Source organism: Hyaena hyaena, unplaced genomic scaffold, assembly GCF_003009895.1.
Source record: "Hyaena hyaena isolate Hyena2069 unplaced genomic scaffold, ASM300989v1 scaffold_227, whole genome shotgun sequence".
In the NCBI taxonomy this organism is placed as follows: Eukaryota; Metazoa; Chordata; class Mammalia; order Carnivora; family Hyaenidae; genus Hyaena; species Hyaena hyaena.
This window is the reverse complement of record NW_024080859.1, coordinates 347,942-367,065: the sequence shown is the minus strand read 5'-3', so window position 1 is coordinate 367,065 and position 19,124 is coordinate 347,942. Positions and strand designations below refer to the sequence as shown.

The window sequence follows — 19,124 nt, the reverse complement described above, 5'->3', positions numbered from 1 at the left end:
CAAGGTGAAATTCAGTGGTATTTAAAAAAAATTTTTTTAATGTTTTATTTATTTCTGAGAGAGAGAGAGAAAGACAGCGTGAGCAGGGGAGGGTCAGAGAGAGAGGGAGACACAGAATCCAAAAGAGGCTTCAGGCTCTGAGCTGGCTGTCAGCACAGCACAGAGCCCAATGTGGGGCTTGAACCCATGAACTGTGTGATCATGACCTGAGCTGAAGTCGGACGCTTAACCAACAGCGCCATCCAGGCATGCCTCAGTGATATTTAAAAAAAAATTTTTTTAAGTTTATTTTAAGAGAGAGAGAATGCAAGCAGTGAAGGGGCAGACAGAAGGTGCAGAGGCTGATGTGGGGCTCAAACCTGCAAACTGTGAGATCACAACCTGAGCTGAAGTCAGATGCTTAACCGGCTGAGCCACCCAGGCACCCCGAGTGTCTGACTCTTGATTTCTGCTCAGGTCATGATTCCAGGATCGTGGGATTGAGCCTCGCATCAGGCTCCATGCTCAGAGTGGAGCCTGCTTAAGATTCTCGCTCTCTCCCTCTGCCCCCTCCCCAGTTTGTGCACTCTCTCTAAAATAAAAACAAAACAAAACAAAAAGAATATTCCACTGTATGGAATATTGCTCATCTGTTGATGGTCATCTGGGCTGTTTCCAAATTTCAATGACTATCTATATAGGACTATCACAAATACGTACGTACAGGCTTTTGTGTCTTTTTAAGTTTATTTATTTTGAGAGAGAGAGAGAGCATAAGTAGAAAGGGGCAGGGAGAGAGAGAGAGAGAGAGAGAGAGAACCCCAAGCAGGCTCCGCATCATCGCAGAGCCCGATGTGGGGCCCGAACCCACGAATCGTGAGATCATGACCTGAGCTGAAACCAAGCATCAGATGCTTAACCCACGGAGCCCCCAGGCGCCCCCCAGGCTTTTGTGTCTTTTAGCCATTTTTGTCCTAAGCCCTCTGAGAATGTGCATAGACAGACAATGATATTTCCACTAAAAAATGGCTTAAAAGTTTCCCAAGGGAAACTTTGTCACGAGGGAGAAAGACACAAAAAAGAAACACGGGGAGTTCCCTTCAGATATGACATTTCCACTGTCAAAAGCCAAGAAGTTTTGGTGCAGGAAAATCCACTGACAAGCACGGAGTCATTGCATCCAGTTCCAACATTCATCTGGGTCTGTGACAGTCTCATCAAGGCGTGGATCACAGAGCCAGGCCCCGGTCATAGATGCCCCAAAGTCTACAACAAAGGGGTGTTTGGCCAAATGGTCTCTTTTGACAGACACAAAGGGTGATCTTGTGACAGCTTTTTTCTTTTGTGTTTCTAGATCCCTGTCCAATGAGAGGCCCCACAGCGGCCACAGCAATTCGAAACTGCGCTCCAAATTGTCCCTGATGGGGGACAGTCTGCCGGAGTTCCTCTCTGGCCGGGTCCAGGGGTCCCTGAAGGATGCACGGTGTCGGCGAGGGCGGGATGAGAGAGGTGCTAGATTCTTTCTGGTCACCAGCCAGGCCTCTCCGCACTGAGACTCAACTTTATATTTTATGATTTAGTGTTTGGGGGATGGCACAGGAGTGGCATTCTTTTTTTTTTTTTAATGTTTTATTTATTTCTAGTAGAGAGAGGGAGAGACAGCATGAGCAGGGGAGGGTCAGAGAGAGGGGGAGTCACAGACTCTGAAACAGGCTCCAGGCTCTGAGCTGGCAGTCAGCACAGAGCCCGACGCGGGGCTCGAACCCATGAACCGCGAGATCATGACCTAAGCGAAAGGACTAAGCCACCCAGGCGCCCCAGGAGTGGCATTCTGATGATAAATTCTTTTATCAGTAAAACCTTTCCAGAACATTAATATGCAAAAGATGGGGAACAGCCCAGAGGTGGCATTAGCATAGTAAAGGCAAAAGTTTCATCGCTCATGGCTTAAGGGGAGGTAATAAGAAAAACAGGTCTTTCTGGGCACCTGGGTGGCTCAGTCGGTTAAGCGTCCGACTTTGGCTCAGGTCATGATCTTGTGGTTTGTGTGTTTGAGCCCCGCATCAGGCTCTGTGCTGACAGCCAGCTCAGAGCCTGGAGGCTGTTTCAGATTCTGTGTCTCCCTGTCTCTCTGACCCTCCCCTGCTCATGCTGTCTCTCATTCTCTCTCTCTCAGAAATAAATTAAAAGGGGCGCCTGGGTGGCTTAGTCGGTTAAGCATCTGACTTTCGACTTTCGCTTAGGTCATGATCTTGCGGTTCATGGGTTTGAGCCCCGCGTCGGGCTCTGTGCTGACTGCCAGCTCAGAGCCTGGAGCCTGTTTCAGTCTGTGACTCCCTCTCTCTCTGACCCTCCCCTGTTCACACTGTCTCTCTCTCTCTCTCCTAGAAATAAATAAAAAAAAAAAATTAAAAAAAAGAAATAAATTAAAAAACAATAAAAAAAATAAAAAAAAATAAAATCAGGTCTTTCAGGAACGCAACGTTGCTCCTATAACCATAAAAGAGGTTCCTACAGTAAGTTCCTTCACAAAGTGCAATCATCGATCACATCAAGGCCAGAATGAGTTATTCCTAATACCAATGAACAAGGTGACTTGGGGGTTGGTGCTCAAGCCGAAATAATTGGGTGGGGGTGGATATCGGGGTCGCCATCTGATGGTAAGAGTCCGTGCACCTTACCTTAACCTCATAAGGAGTTCTTACTCAACTGAGTTCAGAAAACGGCTCCCAAATACAGTCCCAGCAGAGGGAGCCGCGTTCAAGTTAACGTGATGGAAACGTGAAAGTGGCAGGTGCTTGGCCCGGAAGACGTGCAGCTTTTTCATGGAGAAAACTCCAGACAAGCAGCAACAAGTGTTCAGAGAATGCTCATGTGCCCTCAGGTCTTCAGAACTTTGCTGAAGGCCGGTTCACACCTGTGGAGGCCGGACACACCCCGCGGCTCCCTGCAGACGGAGGTCAAGAAAGTGGTTCTCAGAGACGCAAAGATAGGGTGGATGGGAGGAGGTGACCTTTGAGGGCTCTCTCTTTTCTCTTGTCCTTTTAAGACTTTGAAACAGTGATAAGTTTGTCCAGAGGATGCCGGTGTGAGGCGACCATCTGAAGCTCTCAGCCACCAGCGCAGAGTCAAGGGTGACTCGCCCAGCCTCCGCCCCTCCTCTCCCAGTAGATGTTTCCTCTCCTGGACTCACAGTCCACAAGGCACTTGTAGTGCGGTGACTGGTGGCCCCCCCAAAGTATGTTCACGTCTTGACTCCCAGCACCTGCAGCTGTGACCTTGTTCGGGAATAAGGTCTCTAAAGATGTAATTAAGGTCAATATCTCGAGAGGAGATTAGCCTGAATGTAGAGTGGGCCATACATCCAAGGATGCGTGTCTTTTTTTTTTTTTTTTTTTTTCTTTATTTTTGAGAGAGAGAGAGAGAGAGAGAGAGACTGAGCAGGGGAGGGGCAGAGAGAGAGAGGAACAGAGGATCCCAAGCAGGCTTTGCATAGAGAATGCAGCGCCTGATGTGGGGCTCGAACTCACAAACAGCGAGATCATGACCTGAGCCAAAGTCAGACGCTTAACCGACTGAGCTGCCCAGGCACCCCGAGGGAAGGGCTTATTCTAAAACTGGGGCGTGCTTTAGGTGACTTGAGGAGGGCTCAAGGAAGTGGACTCTGCTCTGGATTGGTCGCAAACAGCAAGTAGGGGCAATTCTCTATTTATCTTAACACATTTTACCCAGAAGTCAGAGGTCGGGACAGGGAGGGGGGACCAAACAGAGCCAGTGCTGTGATGTGTGAAAACAAGCTGCCACTTATGTCACCAGGACAGAGATGGGGAGGTCTGGTTCCCTTTGCGGTTTGTGATAATGATCTTGTGCTTCTCCGTGGTCAGATATACCAGAAGAGTCTTGTTTTTGCCTTGCTCCATCCTGGCTCGAGTGGCCTTTGCTGACACCAATGTCCTGTGAAATTACGTTCAATAGGAGAACACCGTAGTTCAGCTGTAGACACCGGGCCACCTCCCACCTGGCCAAGGTCAGGGTCTGCTTTCTCCTTTCTCACTTTACACTTATCCCCCAGCCTTTACACGTACTGTTCCCTCTGCCCAGAGTGCTTTTCTCTTCCTTTCTTCACACAGCTTAGATGCCACCTCCTCTGAGAAGGCCTCTTGGATCACCCTGCCTGCTGGCTTCACCGTCAACGTGGTGAATATCTTCTGCCTATGGTTAGGATCATAATTTTTGTGTGTGGCTTCCTGACTCTGTGAGCCCCAGAAGACCAGGGACCATGTCTGTCTAATTTTTTAAACGTTTATTTATTTATTTTGAGAGGGGGGAGGGGCAGAGAAAGAGAGGGAGAGGGAAAGAGAGAGAATATCCCAAACAGGCTCTGCGCTGGCAGTGCAGACCCCAATGTAGGACTTGACCTCACGAAGGATCATGACCTGAGCCGCAATCAAGAGTCAGACGCTTAACCAACTGAGCTCCCCAGATGCCTCCAATTTGTCTGTATTCCAGCACAGGCTAGAAGTAGGCACTCAATACTTATTTGAGCATGTGAGCATCTAAGAGGTATAGAACATCGCAACAGAAGCTAAGAATCCTCAGGACGGGAAGTAGCACTCCTGTAGCAAGAGTGCCTGGCCGGTGGCAAAAGTCACCTTGCAGAAGATTTAGCTTGTTCCGGAACGATTCACTTGACCTACACCTCTGAGTTATGTCAATATGAAGTAAGAGGCTTCCTGCCCCTGGGAAGGTATGACAAGCCAGTCTCTTTTACATTTTTATTATTATTATTTTTTAAAATTTTTTTTAATGTTTTATTTATTTCTAGGAGAGAGAGAGAGACAGTGTGAGCAGGGGAGGGTCAGAGAGAGAGGGAGACACAGAATCTGAAACAGGCTCCAGGCTCTGAGCTGGCAGTCAGCACAGAGCCCGACGCGGGGCTCAAACCCACGAACTGCGAGATCATGACCTAAGCGAAAGTCGGACGCTTAACCGACTAAGCCACCCAGGCGCCCCTTATTATTATTTTTTTAAACCTGGCTCTTTACCAGCAGAAGGCTCACTAGGTGTTGGCTTTGTCATTGTCTTACACCTTGACCCTGATACTGAACAATACAGCTGACCCTTAAACAACATGGATGTTTAACCGCACAGGTACACTTATCCAAGGATTTTTTTTTTCAATAAATACAGTACAGTGCTACAAATATATTTTCTCTGCCTTTTGCTTTTCTCTAGCTTACTTCATTGTTAGAATACATTATATAATATATATAACATGCAAAGTATGCCTTAATCAACTGATTGTTATTGGTAAGGCTTCCGGTTGGCAATAGACTTTTTGTAATTAAGTTTCCGGGGAGTCAAAAGTTAAGGCAGACTTTAAAAAATTTTTTATGTTTATTTATTTTTGAGAGAGACAGAGAGCCAGAGTGAGAGCAGGGGGCGGGCAGAGAGAGAGGGAGAGACACAGAATCTGAAGTAGGCTCCAGGCTCCGAGCTGTCAGCACAGAGCCCAATGCAGGGCTGGAACTCACAAGCCACGAGATCATGACCTGAGCTGACGTCGGTTGCTTAACCAACTAACTGAGCCACCCAGGTGCCCTGGCAGATTTTTTTTTTAATATTTATTTTTGAAAAAGAGAGAGACACAGAGTGCAAGTCGGGGACAGGCAGAGAGAGAGGGAGACACAGAATCCGAAGCAGACTCCAGGCTCTGAGCTGTCAGCAGAGAGGTGGACGCCAGATTCGAACCCACTAGTGGTGAGACCATGACTTGAGCCGAAGTCAGACATTCAACCAACTGAGCTACGCACGTGCCCCTATACGCGAATTTCTGACCCCGTGGGAGTCGGTGCCCCTAATCCTGTTGTTGTTCAAGGGTCAGTTGCACATGTTTTATGCTGAGCCCCTTCCTGGTGATAACACCATTCCAGCTGCATGTATTCATCCTGCAGACGTCACAGCCATGGGCGAAGCAGAAAACAAACAGGGCAAGAAATGGATAAAGCAAGCTGGTTCTAGGACAGAAGTAAAAAAAGAGTCTGGGGATGTATCCCAACGTACTTGGGTAAGTCAGGGAGGTCTTTCTCCGGAAGGGGCCTTTGGGTCAAGGTCTGAAGGGAATTTTGGAAAAGCTGGGAGCAGAGAGAACAGCGCTGGCACCCCCCCCCCCCCCCCGGAGAACCGCACCTGGCAATTTGGAGAAAGGGGCTTGGGTGGCTGGAGCGAGGGAGGATGGGGAAGACGAAGGAGATGAGATGCGGAGCTGTAAGGAGTCTTGTAAAGCAGTGGGAACCCACCAGGCTTTAAAGCAAGGAGGTCCGAGGACTGTCACTGGGACACTTTCGGAGAATGACTCTGGGGTCAACTCGTCCAGCCAGAACTGGCCCTACATCCAAACTCTGCCTCTTTCCCCACAGCCAGGTCCAGGGTAACCACCCTCAGACCCCTAGTACTACCATTTTTACAGAGGAGGACACTGAGCTCCAGGAAATGCATAAACACGAAAGTACAGGTGCCTAGGAGAAATGGGCCCCATTCAATATTATTGTTGCATAATATAAAAAAGCGAGGTGTGTGTGGAGGGGATGGGTGAAAGTGAAACAAATCAGGAGGAGGGGCCGGCGAGGAATTTCAGCTGCCGGAGGGTTACATTTTGATTAAATTCAGCTCCTGGGGTCTCTGGGCCTCAGTTTCCCTATATGAACGGGGTGGGGTGTGTTCATTTCTCTGCCGCTTTCTCCGGCCTCCCCTCTCCCCAGCTTGGCCTGTGGGAAGCAGAGAGTGTGGACTAGAAGAAAGAGCGCCTTCCAGGCGCAGAGCGACAGCACAATTGGGGAGCGTTCGTCGGGGCTCGGCCGGCTACGGGCAGCGGTTGTACGTTGGGCTCTGGCGCCCCCTGCTGGCCGGGCAACTCTCGCCTGACACCGTCGGAAAACGTGTGAAGGGGAGGCCGCCATATTTCATCCGGGCAACGGCCATCTTGGTAAAGGCAACGTCCTAGATTGTAGTTTTTACCCGCTCTTCCTAGTTTGCCAGTATCTGAAGTGAGAGAAGGGGGTGGAGACTCACAAAATAGCCTCTTCTCGAAGAGGAAAAGTAATGGCTTATAACCTTGGCTTGGGGGGGAGGCCAGGGCGCGTTTCCCTTACCAAGATGGCGACAACGTTGATACGTAATCAGCACGCGCCTGCGGGAGCTCGGCGCGCAAGCCCTGCGGTGACGTCATGGATTCGCGACCGGGCCGGCGCTGGGGGAAGGAGGTAGGAGCGGCCGCGGCGCGGGCGGAGCCGGGGTGCTGGGGGCGGAGTGGCGAGGCCTGAGACCCCCCCTCCCTGGGAGGGCTGTAGGTGGGGTGCTCGGAGACCCGGGCACTCTCAGCATCCAGTCGAGACGGCGCTCGCGGGGGCTGTGCCCATTTCCCGGAGCGGGCGACTGAGACCCGGGGGAAACTGCGTCCTGTTCGAGGCCAGCCAGCGCCAGGCCTGCCTTTAAGCACCTTCCAGGCGTGGGGGTGGCAGAGCTGGGTACGGAAGTCCCCCCTAGTGTCTTACAGTGGGGTCAGGACTGGGGAGAGAGTTCCGACGGGCAGGGGGAGCTCAGAAGCGGGTAGCGGGGAGGGCTGCTTGGAAGAGTTAGCGTTGAGCTTCAGCTTCTATTCTCTCTTTACTTTTGTGTCCAATCAACCACGTGGGTCTGGATTCCATCCTAAATGTACCCCCCGCCCCATCGAGAGCCACTCCCCGGATCCCTGCCTGACTTCCCTACTTACCTCACCCCTACAGTCCCCTCCTCAACAGCGCCTCCAGGGTCTAACACCCTCCCCATCTTTTCGTCACCTTAAAATACAGACCCCCGCCTCGCAGACTTCCTCCCCCACAGTCCTGGGGGCTCGAGCGCCTCACTCCTCTAGCCTTTTTCTTAAGATGCCTCCGTCGGGAAGCCCTTTAACCCTAGCCTGGGTCACAAACCCCCTCGAGGCTTCCCCAGCGCCCCGCATGTCCCCATCACAGTTCCCATGGCAAGTTGTCACTCTTAGTGTCTGAGTCCCAGCCAGCCTGACAGATCCGTGCTTCTTTCCCCAGCGTCCCACACGTACTAGGTGGTGCTGGGTGCATGTTTACTGAATGACAGCGCGCGCGCGTGTGTGTGTGTGTGTGTGTGTGTGTGTGTGTGTTTGTGTCTAAGTGTTCCCCACACAGAGAAGAGAAAGCTGTCCGCGTAGGCTCGGGCTGCCAAAGAAAATTCCACCGACTGGGGGGCTTAAACAACAGAAATGTCTGTGCTCACAGTTCTGGAGGGTAGGAAATCCATGATCCAAGTGCCACCCGGTTCGGTTCCTGATGCAGGCACCCTTCCTGACTTGCAGATGGCCACCTTCTCACTGTGTCCTCACGCGGTGCAAGCTCTGGTGTCGCCTGCAATCACAGGGGCACCTGCTCCATTATTAGGGCCCCACCGTTATGGCTTTACTTAATCTCTATCGTTTCCTCACCGGCCCTGTCTCCAAAGATGGTCAACCTGTTAATTTTGAGGGGACAGAAACATTTAGTCCCGGACGAAGAGAGGACGGGAATAGCCCTGCGACCTTTGGGATGGAGGTGGGGGTCTGATCAGTGGGACGTGGGAGGAGAGGATGCTGGGGCAGAGTCCCTGTGAGCGGGCAAGGTTTTCATAGGAGGAGGCGCCGGGGGAGGGTGTATCCAGAGCAGGACCACGGGGCCCTGGGGACACGGTAGTGACCGAGGCAGTCCCGGCCCTCACAGAGCTCCCAGCCCGGTGAGAGAGGTGGACGTGTGTCCAATAATCCTGCAAGTGAACATAAAATAGCAACCCAGACAAGTGCCTCAAAGAGAAGCTTGTGGTCTGAGAGAGGGTGTCTCAGGGAAGACTTCGTGGAGGCAGAAACACCTGAGGTAGGCCCTGAAATTTAAATGGGAGTTCACTGGGGGCACCTGGGGGGCTCCGTTGATTAAGCGTCTGACTTCGGCTCAGGTCACGATCTCATGGTTCATGAGTTTGAGCCCCACGTCCGGCTCTGTGCTGACAGCTCGGAGCCTGGAGCCTGTTTCAGATTCTGGGTCTCCCTCTCTGCCCCTTCCCCCCAAATAAATAAACATTTTTTAAAAAGTCAATAAACAGGAGTTAACTGGGCAAATGGAGGAGTGAAGAGCAGCCAGGTGGCAGGCACAAGTGCAAAGGCCCTGACGTGGGAACCTGCGGTATGTTTGGAAAATGGTAGGGAGGCTGGTGTGGCCGCCACCTGTGAGTGAGGGGAAGATGGAGAGAGAGTGGGGTGGGAGGTTTTCTTTTTTCTTTAAGTTTATTTATTGAAAGGTGGGGGGTGCGCCTGGGTGGCTCAGTCGGTTAAGCGTCCACTTCAGGTCATGATCTCGCAGTTTGGGGGTTCGAGACCCGCGTTGGGCTCTGTGCTGACAGCTCAGGGCCTGGAGCCTGCTTCAGATTCTGTGTCTCCCCTTCTCTTTGCCCCTCCCCTACTCGTGCTCTGTCTTTCTTTGTTTCTCAAGAATAAATAAATGTTAAAGAAAAATTCTTTTAAAGAGAGAGAGCGCATGCATGTGCCACAAGGCGGGGAGGGGCAGAGAGAGGGAGAGAATCCCTAGCAGGCTCCACACTGTGCAGAGCCCTGCATGGGGCTCGACCCCCTGAACCATGAGATCATGATCTGAGCCAAAATCAAAAATCAGAAGCTCAATCTGCCAAGCCACCCAGGCGCCCCAGGTGGGGAGTTTTCTAGTATGTGACTTGGACAGTGACTCTTCATTCTTGGCACTTCCCTGGAGAATCCACCGTGCGGGGTGGCTTTGTTGAGTATATTGTGGACACTTGGTAATGAATGCTTGACTTCAGGGCCAAGGGGCAGCTGGGAGAAGTGCGGGGTCAGGCTAGCGTAGCCCCCTGTGGCAGCTCTTGTACCTTTGGGTCGGGGGGACAGCTCAAGGGGAGCCAGGATTCAGCCCTGAGTTTTCTGGGTCCACTGATCTCCCTACTTTGCCCTGCTCTGCCCCTGGGGGCTCTCTCCTCAGCCTCAGCCTGGACCACCCAGCCAGGAGGCCACCCCTCAATGTTAAGTGGGGGGCCCCAGTGGCCTCAATCCAGATCCATGTCGATGTTCCCTGAGGGGCCTGTTGGGATCCCGGGGTGAGCCGGTGGTTAGGAGCAGAGAGTTGGGATTGGGGGTCTGGGCCTGGGTTGGAATCGGGGCCCCGCCGCTAACCTGCTGTGTGGCCCTGAGTATAGCGTTTACTCCTGCAAAGCTTAGGTTCCTTCATCCGCAGTATGGGAATAAGAGTAGCCTCTGCTGCTGTTGTTGGGGATGAAGTGGCCTAGAGCGCCCCCTGGTACCCAGCGCCATCCGACCCCACACCTCCAGCTCTGCCCATGGCATCATTGCCCTTCCCTCAGCCTGCCTCTCCGCAGCAGCCAGAGCGGGCTTGGGAGCAGCCTGAGGCACAGTGTGCCTGTGCCCTGCTCCAGGCTGCCCAACAGCTCCCTGGTGCCCAGAGAATAAAATCCGCACCCTTCCTTGGCCCATAACAGCCCACTCTGTCAGCCCCATGCCCTCCCACCCTCTTTTCATCCCCGCCCCCCAGCCCGCTCAGTGGCCTCATTAGTGCTGCAGGGTCTTCGCACGTCCCGTGCCCTCTGCCCAGGAGGCTCACCCCTTCGTCCTCATAAGACGGCCTCTGACCCACCCTTCGGGGCTCAGCTCTGCTGCCACATACCAGGGTTGTGAGAATTCACTCAGACGCTGTATGAAGCACATATCCTGGGCCACAGAACTGCTGCAGATGGGAGCCTGTGTTAGAGTTTCCAGAGGGTTCTGAGGTGGAAGCTCCCTGCCTCACAAGTCACACAGCTAGGGGACCGGAATGGGAGAAAGGGTGGCCTGGTGGTCCCGGGTCAGAGTGGCCCCCATATTCTCTCCCCTTCCCTCTTAGATGCTGGGCCTGTCTCTCCATGGGGACTGAGTTGGAGATACTCAGGGGGGACAAACAACCCGGGAGTGGGGAATGTCAGCCCGTTTCCCAGATGAGGAAAACTGAGGCCCAGAGAGCTGAAGGCACATGCCCTGGGCCGCTCAGCCTTCCCTTCCTTCCTCACCTGGAAGGCAGGCTTTGGAGGTGAGACTAGGCTCAGAACTATGTGACCTGGCCGGGTACCTTGACTTCCCCCAGCTCAGAATGGGAACAAGGGCAGTGTCCACATTTAAAAGTTTTGGAGGCATTCGTGTGTGTGTGTGTGTGTGTGTGTGTGTGTGTGTGTGTGTGAGTGAGTGTGTGTGTGTGTTTAAGTAAGCTCTATTGCTGTGGGGCTCAAACTCATGACCCTGAGATCAAGAGTCACAGGCTCTACTGAGCCAAGTAGGCACCCATTTTGGAGGCATTCAGTTGAGTGGGTCCATGTGAAGGGGTCAGTAGAGGGAGGGTGGTGCCTGCCATCGTGTGTCCCGTCTCCCCGGTGCCCTGCACGGGGCTCGCACAGACGTGCCTGCTGGACACCAGCTTTCCGGTTGTTACACACCTGGCTGTGTGAGCCCTGTGTGCTGGGTCCCTGGGAGCAGTTGGCGGCAGCCGTGTACCCAGGGTGAGGAAGGCTCGGCCTCAGGGTTCGGGGGCCTGGGGACTGAGGCGTCATAAGTGGCAGGATAGGAGGGGCCACACACACACACACACACACACACACACACACAGGCCCTCTGGGGTCCACAGAAGGCTGACTAAACGCCAAAAAGTGGAGGGGCGCCTGGGTGGCCCAGTCAGTTAAACGTCTGTCTTTGGCTCAGGTCATGATCTCACGGTTTGTGTGTTCGAGCCCCACGTCGGGCTCTGCTGACAGCGTGGAGCCTCCTTGGGATTCTCTCTTCCCCTCCCCCACTCACGCTCTCTCTCCAAATCAATAAACATAAAAAATAATAAAAGCTGAAACATGGAAACAACCCAGGTGTCCGTCAGTGGTGGATGGAGAAACAAAATATGGTCAGTCTACACCCTGGAATGTTACTCCGCCGTAAAGAGGAACAAAGCACTGACACGCTAAAAGACATAGATGAATCTTGAAAACCTCACGCTGAGCGAAAGAAGCCAGACCCAAAAGGCCACAGAATGTATTGTTCCATTTATATGAAATGTCCAGAAGAGGCAAATCCACAGAGACAGGAAGCAGATTGGTCGTCGTTAGGGGCTGGGGAGGGGTGGGGGTGGGGGGATGGCGCCTGACTGTTAGTGGATGCAGGGTTTCCTTTTGGGCTGATGGGAATGTTCTGGACTAGACAGAGGTGCTGGTTGTACGACATCGTGAATGTATTAAATGCCACCAAATTGGGCACTTGAAAATGGTTCGGGTTTGGTTGTGAATTTCACCTCGGGGTGTGTGTGTGTGTGTGTGTGTGTGTGTTGTTAAGGGGAGGTCACTAAGTGTGAAGCCCTTGTTTTACAGACAAGGCCTTTGAGGCTCCAGGGGGATCTTGACCGCAGGTGTGAGTGCCAGGGCGGCGAGGGCAGACGCCCCCTGCTCACTGGCCCCTGCCTTCCCCCCGCAGCCTGCTGAGGGATGCCCAAGAAGTTCCAGGGTGAGAACACCAAGTCGGCAGCGGCCCGGGCGCGGAGGGCTGAGGCCAAGGCAGCAGCCGATGCCAGGAAGCAGAAGGAGCTGGAGGACGCCTACTGGAAGGATGAGGACAAACACGTCATGAGGAAGGAGCAGCGCAAGGTGGGTGGTCCCGGGCTCCCGCACGCGCGCCCACGGTGGGCAGTCGGCATGGCAATGTGGTGGCAGGTTGGCACGAGGCCCCTGGGGCCTTGGCTAGAAGGGTGAGGAGGCCCTGGACATGGAGCAAGGGCAGGGAGGGAGGCGGAGGCAGAGGCTCATACAAAGGCCCTGGGGTCGCTAGGCAAGGCAGCCACCTCCATCTGTGGCTTATGTCTCCTCCGTGTAATGTCAGGGCTGGGTGACACCGGCACCTCTCACCCCGGCGGGCGCTGGGCAACATCTGGAGACATTTTGGGTTGTCGGCACCAGTGGGCGGAAGGTGCTACTGGCATCTGGTGGGCGGGGCCAGGCTTGCCGCTCAGCACACTTCAGGGTACAGGACAGTCCATGAAGAAAGAGACGGCCCCAGACGGCAGCAGCGCCAAGGCTGGGAACCGCTATAACAGGTCCCCCAGAGCCACCCTGCTGACCCCGGGGCTCCTGGCCTCTTCTAGGTACGTGTAAAGACACAGAAGAGTGCAGCGACGGCCATCTGTCCCCTCGCGGGCCCGTGTCAGGCACACAGTGGGAACTTCACTGGTGTCTGGGAAATGGATGGCCGCTGATGCTGACTGGCTCTGTCCAGTAGGTGGCGCGAGAGACACGTTTTTAGCTGTCGCTCCCGGGTCCCCTGGGCTGATCAGAAGTTTCCTGACCAGACTCGTTAACAGCTGTAGACAGGCCATCCCTGCTTGTCCGGTTCCTGGCACGCCTGGGTGCTTTCGGGAGTTTTTCCCATCGTCTTCCTGTGCAGGACGTCGCCTGTCAGTGGTCCCCCCCACGCCCTACTCTGCATGGGGTCCATGAAGGTCTTTACTTTTTTTTTCTGTCAATATTTGGATAAGATCAGAAAGTGGAAAACCCAAACGAAAAAAATTGTCTGCCAGAAGAGCCATTAGAGAGAAAAGCTGGAGACCTTTTTTTTTTTTTTTAAAGTAGGCCCCATGCCCAACACAGGTCTTGACCTCATGACCCTGAGATCAAGACTTGACCTAAGCTCAAGAGTCGATACTTAACCGACTGAGCTACCCAGGCGCCCCATGGAGACCTGAAGCAGAGGCAGCAGCCCAGGCCCCAGGAGCCCTCCCTGGGCTCGTGTCTTGGGCCCCGGGGTCCCCAGATGAGAAAAGTGAGTCGCAGATAAGACAGGGAGTCCAGGTCGAGTCCAGGTCGCAGGGCTGGGGGGAGGGGCTGGCGCTGGCTGAAGACGTGGGTCTGCCTTTTGGTTTGCTCCAAGGTTTGGCTAGTGGATGGGGACGCGCCCCTGTCCTGGGTGTGTGGCCTGGGGAGCTGTCTGTCTGCTCACCTGCACAGCGTGCTTCTAAAAGAACACACAGAGCAGAGGTCTGATAGGCCGGGCTGCTCAGTCGGTGGGGCATGCGACTCCTGACCTCAGGGTTGTAGGTTCAAGCTCCACAGTGGGTGTAGAGATCACTTAAAATAAAATACAATCTTTTATTTTGATTTATTAAAAATTTTTTTGTAGGGGCGCCTGGGTGGCTTAGTCGGTTAAGCGTCTGACTTTCACTTAGGTCATGATCTCGCGGTTCGTGGGTTCGAGCCCCGTGTCGGACTCTGTGCTGACCGCCAGCTCAGAGCCTGGAGCCTGCTTCGGATTCTGTGTCTCCCTCTCTCTCTGACCCTCCCCTGCTCATGCTGTCTCTCTCTCTCTCTCTCTCCTAGAAATAAATAAAACATTAAAAAAATTTAAAAAAAAAATAAAAATTTTTTGTAATATTTTTGATTTAAAAAAATTTAATGTTTTATTTATTTCTGAGAGAGAGACAGCATGAGCAGGGGAGAGGGTCAGAGAGAGAGGGAGACACAGAATCTGAAGCAGGCTCCAGGCTCTGAGCTGTCAGCAAGGAGCCCAACACGGGGCTTGAACCCACAAACAGTGAGATCATGACCTGAGCCGAAGTCGGATGCTTAGCCAACTGAGTCACCCAGGTGCCCCTGTAATGTTTATTTTTGAAAGAGAGAGACAGAGCATGAGCAGAGAGGGGCAGAGAGAGAGGGAGACACAGAATCCCAAGCAGCCTCCAGGCTCTGAGCTGGCTGTCAACACAGAGCCCGACACAGGGCTCGAACCCCAGAACCATGAGATCATGACCTGAGCCGAAGTCAGACATTCAACTGCCTGAGCTACCTAGGTGCCCTTAACATCTTTTGAAAAAGAAAGAAAAAGGCAAATCCATGCTCACCCCAAAACACTAAAAAAACACACCTCCTCCCTCACATGACACCAGACTTCTCTCACCCAGTGTCCTACCCTGAAGCCCACGTCTTCAGTTAAGTATTTCTCCCGGCCACCAGGCACAGCCACGGATGGGGCGGCCGTAATTCATCGCCTACCCCCCTTCTCCTGCCCTCCAGAGTCTGTGGTTCATATCCACTCATTCCATATTAAGCTACTCTGTCTGAGCACCTGACTCTCCCGGTTCCACATCCATTATTTACAAGACTCACTTTTGATGGCTCTGGAGTATTCTGCAAAGTGGACTTATCTCCACCCATCACCAGACACTGCTGATTGCCGATTGCAAGAGACTTTTAAAAAAATTTTTTTGCTGAATGTCGAAGCATGAGTCCTCAGTCCCACGTCACTAAAGACGAATGGCCACAAGCCAAGTGGCTTTCCTGAGTGATGGGTGCTCTTTAGAGATCGTACATTCGTGATCCGCATACTTGTACTAACTCCCGCTGCGCTCTGGGCCTGGGGCCGGAAGACAGATGCTGAGGACCTGGGCCAGGGCCTGCCTCCGCCTCCAGGACAACCAGATAGAAGACCAGAAGCAGGGATTTGCGGAGCACGGGAGGAGCCAGAGTCAGCCAGGGAAGGCAGCCGCGTCAGGCACCAGGAGGGGAGGGACACAGCCGGTGCAAAGGCTGAGCCGGGGCCACGTTGGGGACAGATTGAACGTGGGCTGGCTGAGTACCACGCGGGGGTCAGGGGGCCTCAGGGGACATTACCTCTGGTGGATGGGTAAACTCAGGCCCAGACGGTGGCCCTGCTGGAGGTGCCTGCACACAGATGTGGGCGCCCTTAACCTTTAACCGCTCCCCCACTTTCTGCTAGGCAGGCAGGGTCGAGTTCAGAGGCCCACTGGGACACTTAGCCCCACCCTAGGAGTGTCGCAGAGGGCACTGGAGTGGGGATTGGGCATAGGGGTCAGAGGGTAGGCAAGTGGAGGTGCGTGGGGTGCAGGGCCCTGCGGGGGTGGGGGGGAGATGGCAGAGTAGTCCAAGCCTGTGGTTGCCCTGCGCTAGATGAACCAGGACAGGACTCTGCCCCCTGGTGGAGGTAGTGGAGGGGCAGCGGCCAAAGCCAAGTCCTATAGGTCAGATGGCATCCCAGCCTCCCTGAGGGGCAAGGGTGGGACCAGTCTCTGCCCCTGTGACACTTGGCTAGGGACAGTGCCCAGAAGGGCGGGACTCCCACCCCAGCCAGCAAGTGGGTTCAGACCTTCCCTGGGTCCTGTCACCTTTGGAATCCAGTACAACCCCCTCCCCGTGCCCTTGAGGCCCCGTGAGGCCCCACCTTCAGTCCTGCCCCCCTCTTCTCCTTCCACAGCTTCCCCTCCCTACTCCAGCCACACCAGCCTTTGGATTCTCCTTCCTGCTAGGAGACTCCTGCCTCAGGGCCTTTGCACCTGCATTCCCACCTCTAAGGACTTTCCTGTTCTCCAGCTCTCTTCCTGGCTGGCTCCTCCTCCAAGAGCCACCATCCATCCACCTGCCCTGGCCAAGGCTCCCTGTTGTTCCCATAGTACCGTAGGCTGGGAGCCCTCAGGTAGGCCTGTAGTGCACCAGTTGTGGCTGCTGTGACCAGCATAGGGTCTAGCACACAGCAGGGCCTGGGTCCACCTTGGGTGAGATAAAAACCCTGACCTCACTCATGCCAGTGGTGGGGCCGCTGCTGATCACCTCCCTGCCCCCCAGGAGGAGAAGGAGAAGCGGCGCCTGGAGCAGCTGGAGCGCAAGAAGGAGACACAGCGCCTGCTGGAGGAGGAAGACTCCAAGCTCAAGGGCGGCAAGGCCCCCCGGGTGGCGGTGCCCAGCAAGGTCACCCGCGCTCAAATTGAGGAGACACTCCGCCGAGACCACCAACACAAAGAAGCTCCAGACCCAGGTGGGGCTTTGGCTCACTCTGGAGCTGCCTCTTTACCCACTAAAGGCCGGGCCGCAGGACTGACCCCGGCTGAGTCCGGAGCCCCTTCCTCACCCCCAGAGCAGCCGCCTGGGCTGTGCGGTGACGCGGGGGTGGGCAGCATCCTGGCGGGCCTGGCTTTGAGCGTGGAGAGCATGCGCACAAACGCGTGTGTATTTGCTTGCTCTGCACTTGACCTGGCTTGTGTACCGTAGGGTCCCCGGGGAATGGATGGGGGTGCCCTGAGAGAAAGGAGACAGTGACCAGGCGTGAGGTGTCCCCTGTGTGCAGTCAGGATGGCAGCGTGGGGGACCTGGGCGCCGCGAGGAGGAGGGTTCCCCCCCTCCTTCTCTGCCCCCTTGCCTCCTCTCTCCCCGCACTGCGTCTCTCCCACCTCTCCGGAGCTCTGCATCCCTGCTTATCTCTGTCCCTGTGATTGTCCCCGGCACCCGGCCGTCGTCCGTCCGCAGCCGAGAAAGCCAAGAGCCACTTGGAGGTGCCGCTGGAGGAGAATGTGAACCGCCGAGTGCTGGAGGAGGGCAGCGTGGAGGCGCGCACCATCGAGGACGCCATCGCGGTGCTCAGGTAACGGGGCGGGGTGTGAGCGCGGGGGCGGAGCTTGGGCCTCCGGAGGGCGGGGCCGCATCCGGGACCCACCCACTCCGCCGTCCTCGCGGTCTTCCCGCAGCGTGTCGGAGGAGGCTGCGGACCGGCACCCGGAGCGCCGCATGCGGGCCGCCTTCACCGCCTTCGAGGAGGCGCAGCTGCCGCGACTCAAGCAGGAAAACCCCAACATGCGGCTGTCGCAGCTGAAGCAGCTGCTCAAGAAGGAGTGGCTGCGGTCTCCAGACAACCCCATGAACCAGCGCGCGGTGCCCTTCAATACCCCCAAGTGAGCCCAGAACTGGGGGAGCCGCCCCACAGGCGGTCAGGGTCGTGACCTCACACGCCGTCCCGCTGGGTCAGCTGCGTGGGCTGCAGAGGGGTCCGGGGCCGAGGCGAGCATCCTGGGGGCTAGGTGGCATCACCGGTCATGCCTCTCACCGGAGAGTTCCTGCTTCAAGTGACACCCACCACCCCCTTCCTGCGCCCATGGAGCCCTGGGGCTGAGGCCCAATAAAGGCAGTCGGTGAGGCAGACTGTGCACTTGAAGTCTCTGTGGGCTGCGGTGGGTGGATGGTGGGGAGAGGAGGGCTGGAATGCAGGGGGTCCCAACCAGAGAAGATCGGGGCGCCACTGCCACATCGTCGCAGCAAGCTGACTGGGACCTGTGCCGGGCTCTTAGGGCCTCCCCACCTGGCTGGGCCACGTGTCCATTAAGAGACGGATACCACCATCCCTTCCGTTCTGGAAGCCTTGTGGGGACTGCTCAGAGAGGTTGAGGCACTGGCCCCAGGTCACAAAGTACATCAGGGGCAGAACCAGAGGCAAGCTGATGGCGGTGCATTAGCACCCTGAGGTTCTGGTTCAGAGTTAGCAGTCAGGTCTCCTCCGGTGCTTGTGGGGGGGGGGGGGTCAGGAAAAGCTGGCTGCTCTGGTGTTATTCCGACCTGGGTGGCATCCGGGTCAGGTCATGGGCAGGCTGCCCAGTGCAGGATTTCTTCAGAGCGGGCCTGAGTGGGAGATGAGTCAAATTCCATCGCATGGGCAGCCAAGGGCCTGGAGGCTGGAACGGGCAGGTGGATCTGGGTGGAAATAAGTGTTCCGTCAGAGGCTGTGTGTCTGGGAAGGGCCAGGTGAGATCTGTTCCTGGGTCTGGCTTCCTAGGGCTTAGCTGGCCTTGGACAGTGGCAGAAAGGGAGGGCAGCAGCCAGGTGAGTCCACAGGTGTGGGGGAGAATCCCAGCAGGTCACTGCTGTGTCTCTCATCCAAGTGCCACCCTCCACAAGGCTGCCCTGTGGCCTCTGGTCCCCATTCCCCCCAATTGTGTGGCATCAGGGTTGGGCCAGAGGGAGCAGTGACGGTTTCATGGAGGGAAGGTCTTGAAGGATGCATAGGAATTCTGTACACAGACAGGGACAGAAAACGCTGAAAGAACCTCATGAGTAAAGGCCTGGAGGTCACAACTTCCCTGTTCAAAGGAGGGGTGCCATTAACAGTTGGGTACAGCTAAAATGCAGAATGCGGGGCGCCTGGGTGGCTCAGTCTGCTGAGCGTCGGACTTCAGCTCAGGTCATGATCTCATGGTTTGTGAGTTCAAGCCCCGCGTCCAGCTCTGTGCTGA

The 19,124-nt window shown here is 55.0% G+C and overlaps 1 protein-coding gene across 2 annotated transcripts; it reads left to right on the top strand.

Moving 5' to 3' along the window:
- Window positions 1-7,216: 7,216 nt before the first annotated feature.
- Window positions 7,217-18,040, top strand: CCDC124 (coiled-coil domain containing 124). Of its 2 annotated transcripts, none has more exons than XM_039243245.1 (5): window positions 7,217-7,241; window positions 12,542-12,711; window positions 16,693-16,882; window positions 17,371-17,485; window positions 17,589-18,040. In XM_039243245.1, exons 2-5 carry the CDS (start codon window positions 12,553-12,555, stop codon window positions 17,794-17,796), a joined length of 672 nt encoding a protein of 223 aa, XP_039099176.1. In that variant the 5' UTR covers window positions 7,217-7,241; window positions 12,542-12,552; the 3' UTR covers window positions 17,797-18,040. The 2 variants fall into 2 exon arrangements, with proteins under 2 accessions (XP_039099176.1, XP_039099177.1); XM_039243246.1 differs by lacking the exon at window positions 7,217-7,241 and adding an exon at window positions 7,340-7,505.
- Window positions 18,041-19,124: the final 1,084 nt, after the last annotated feature.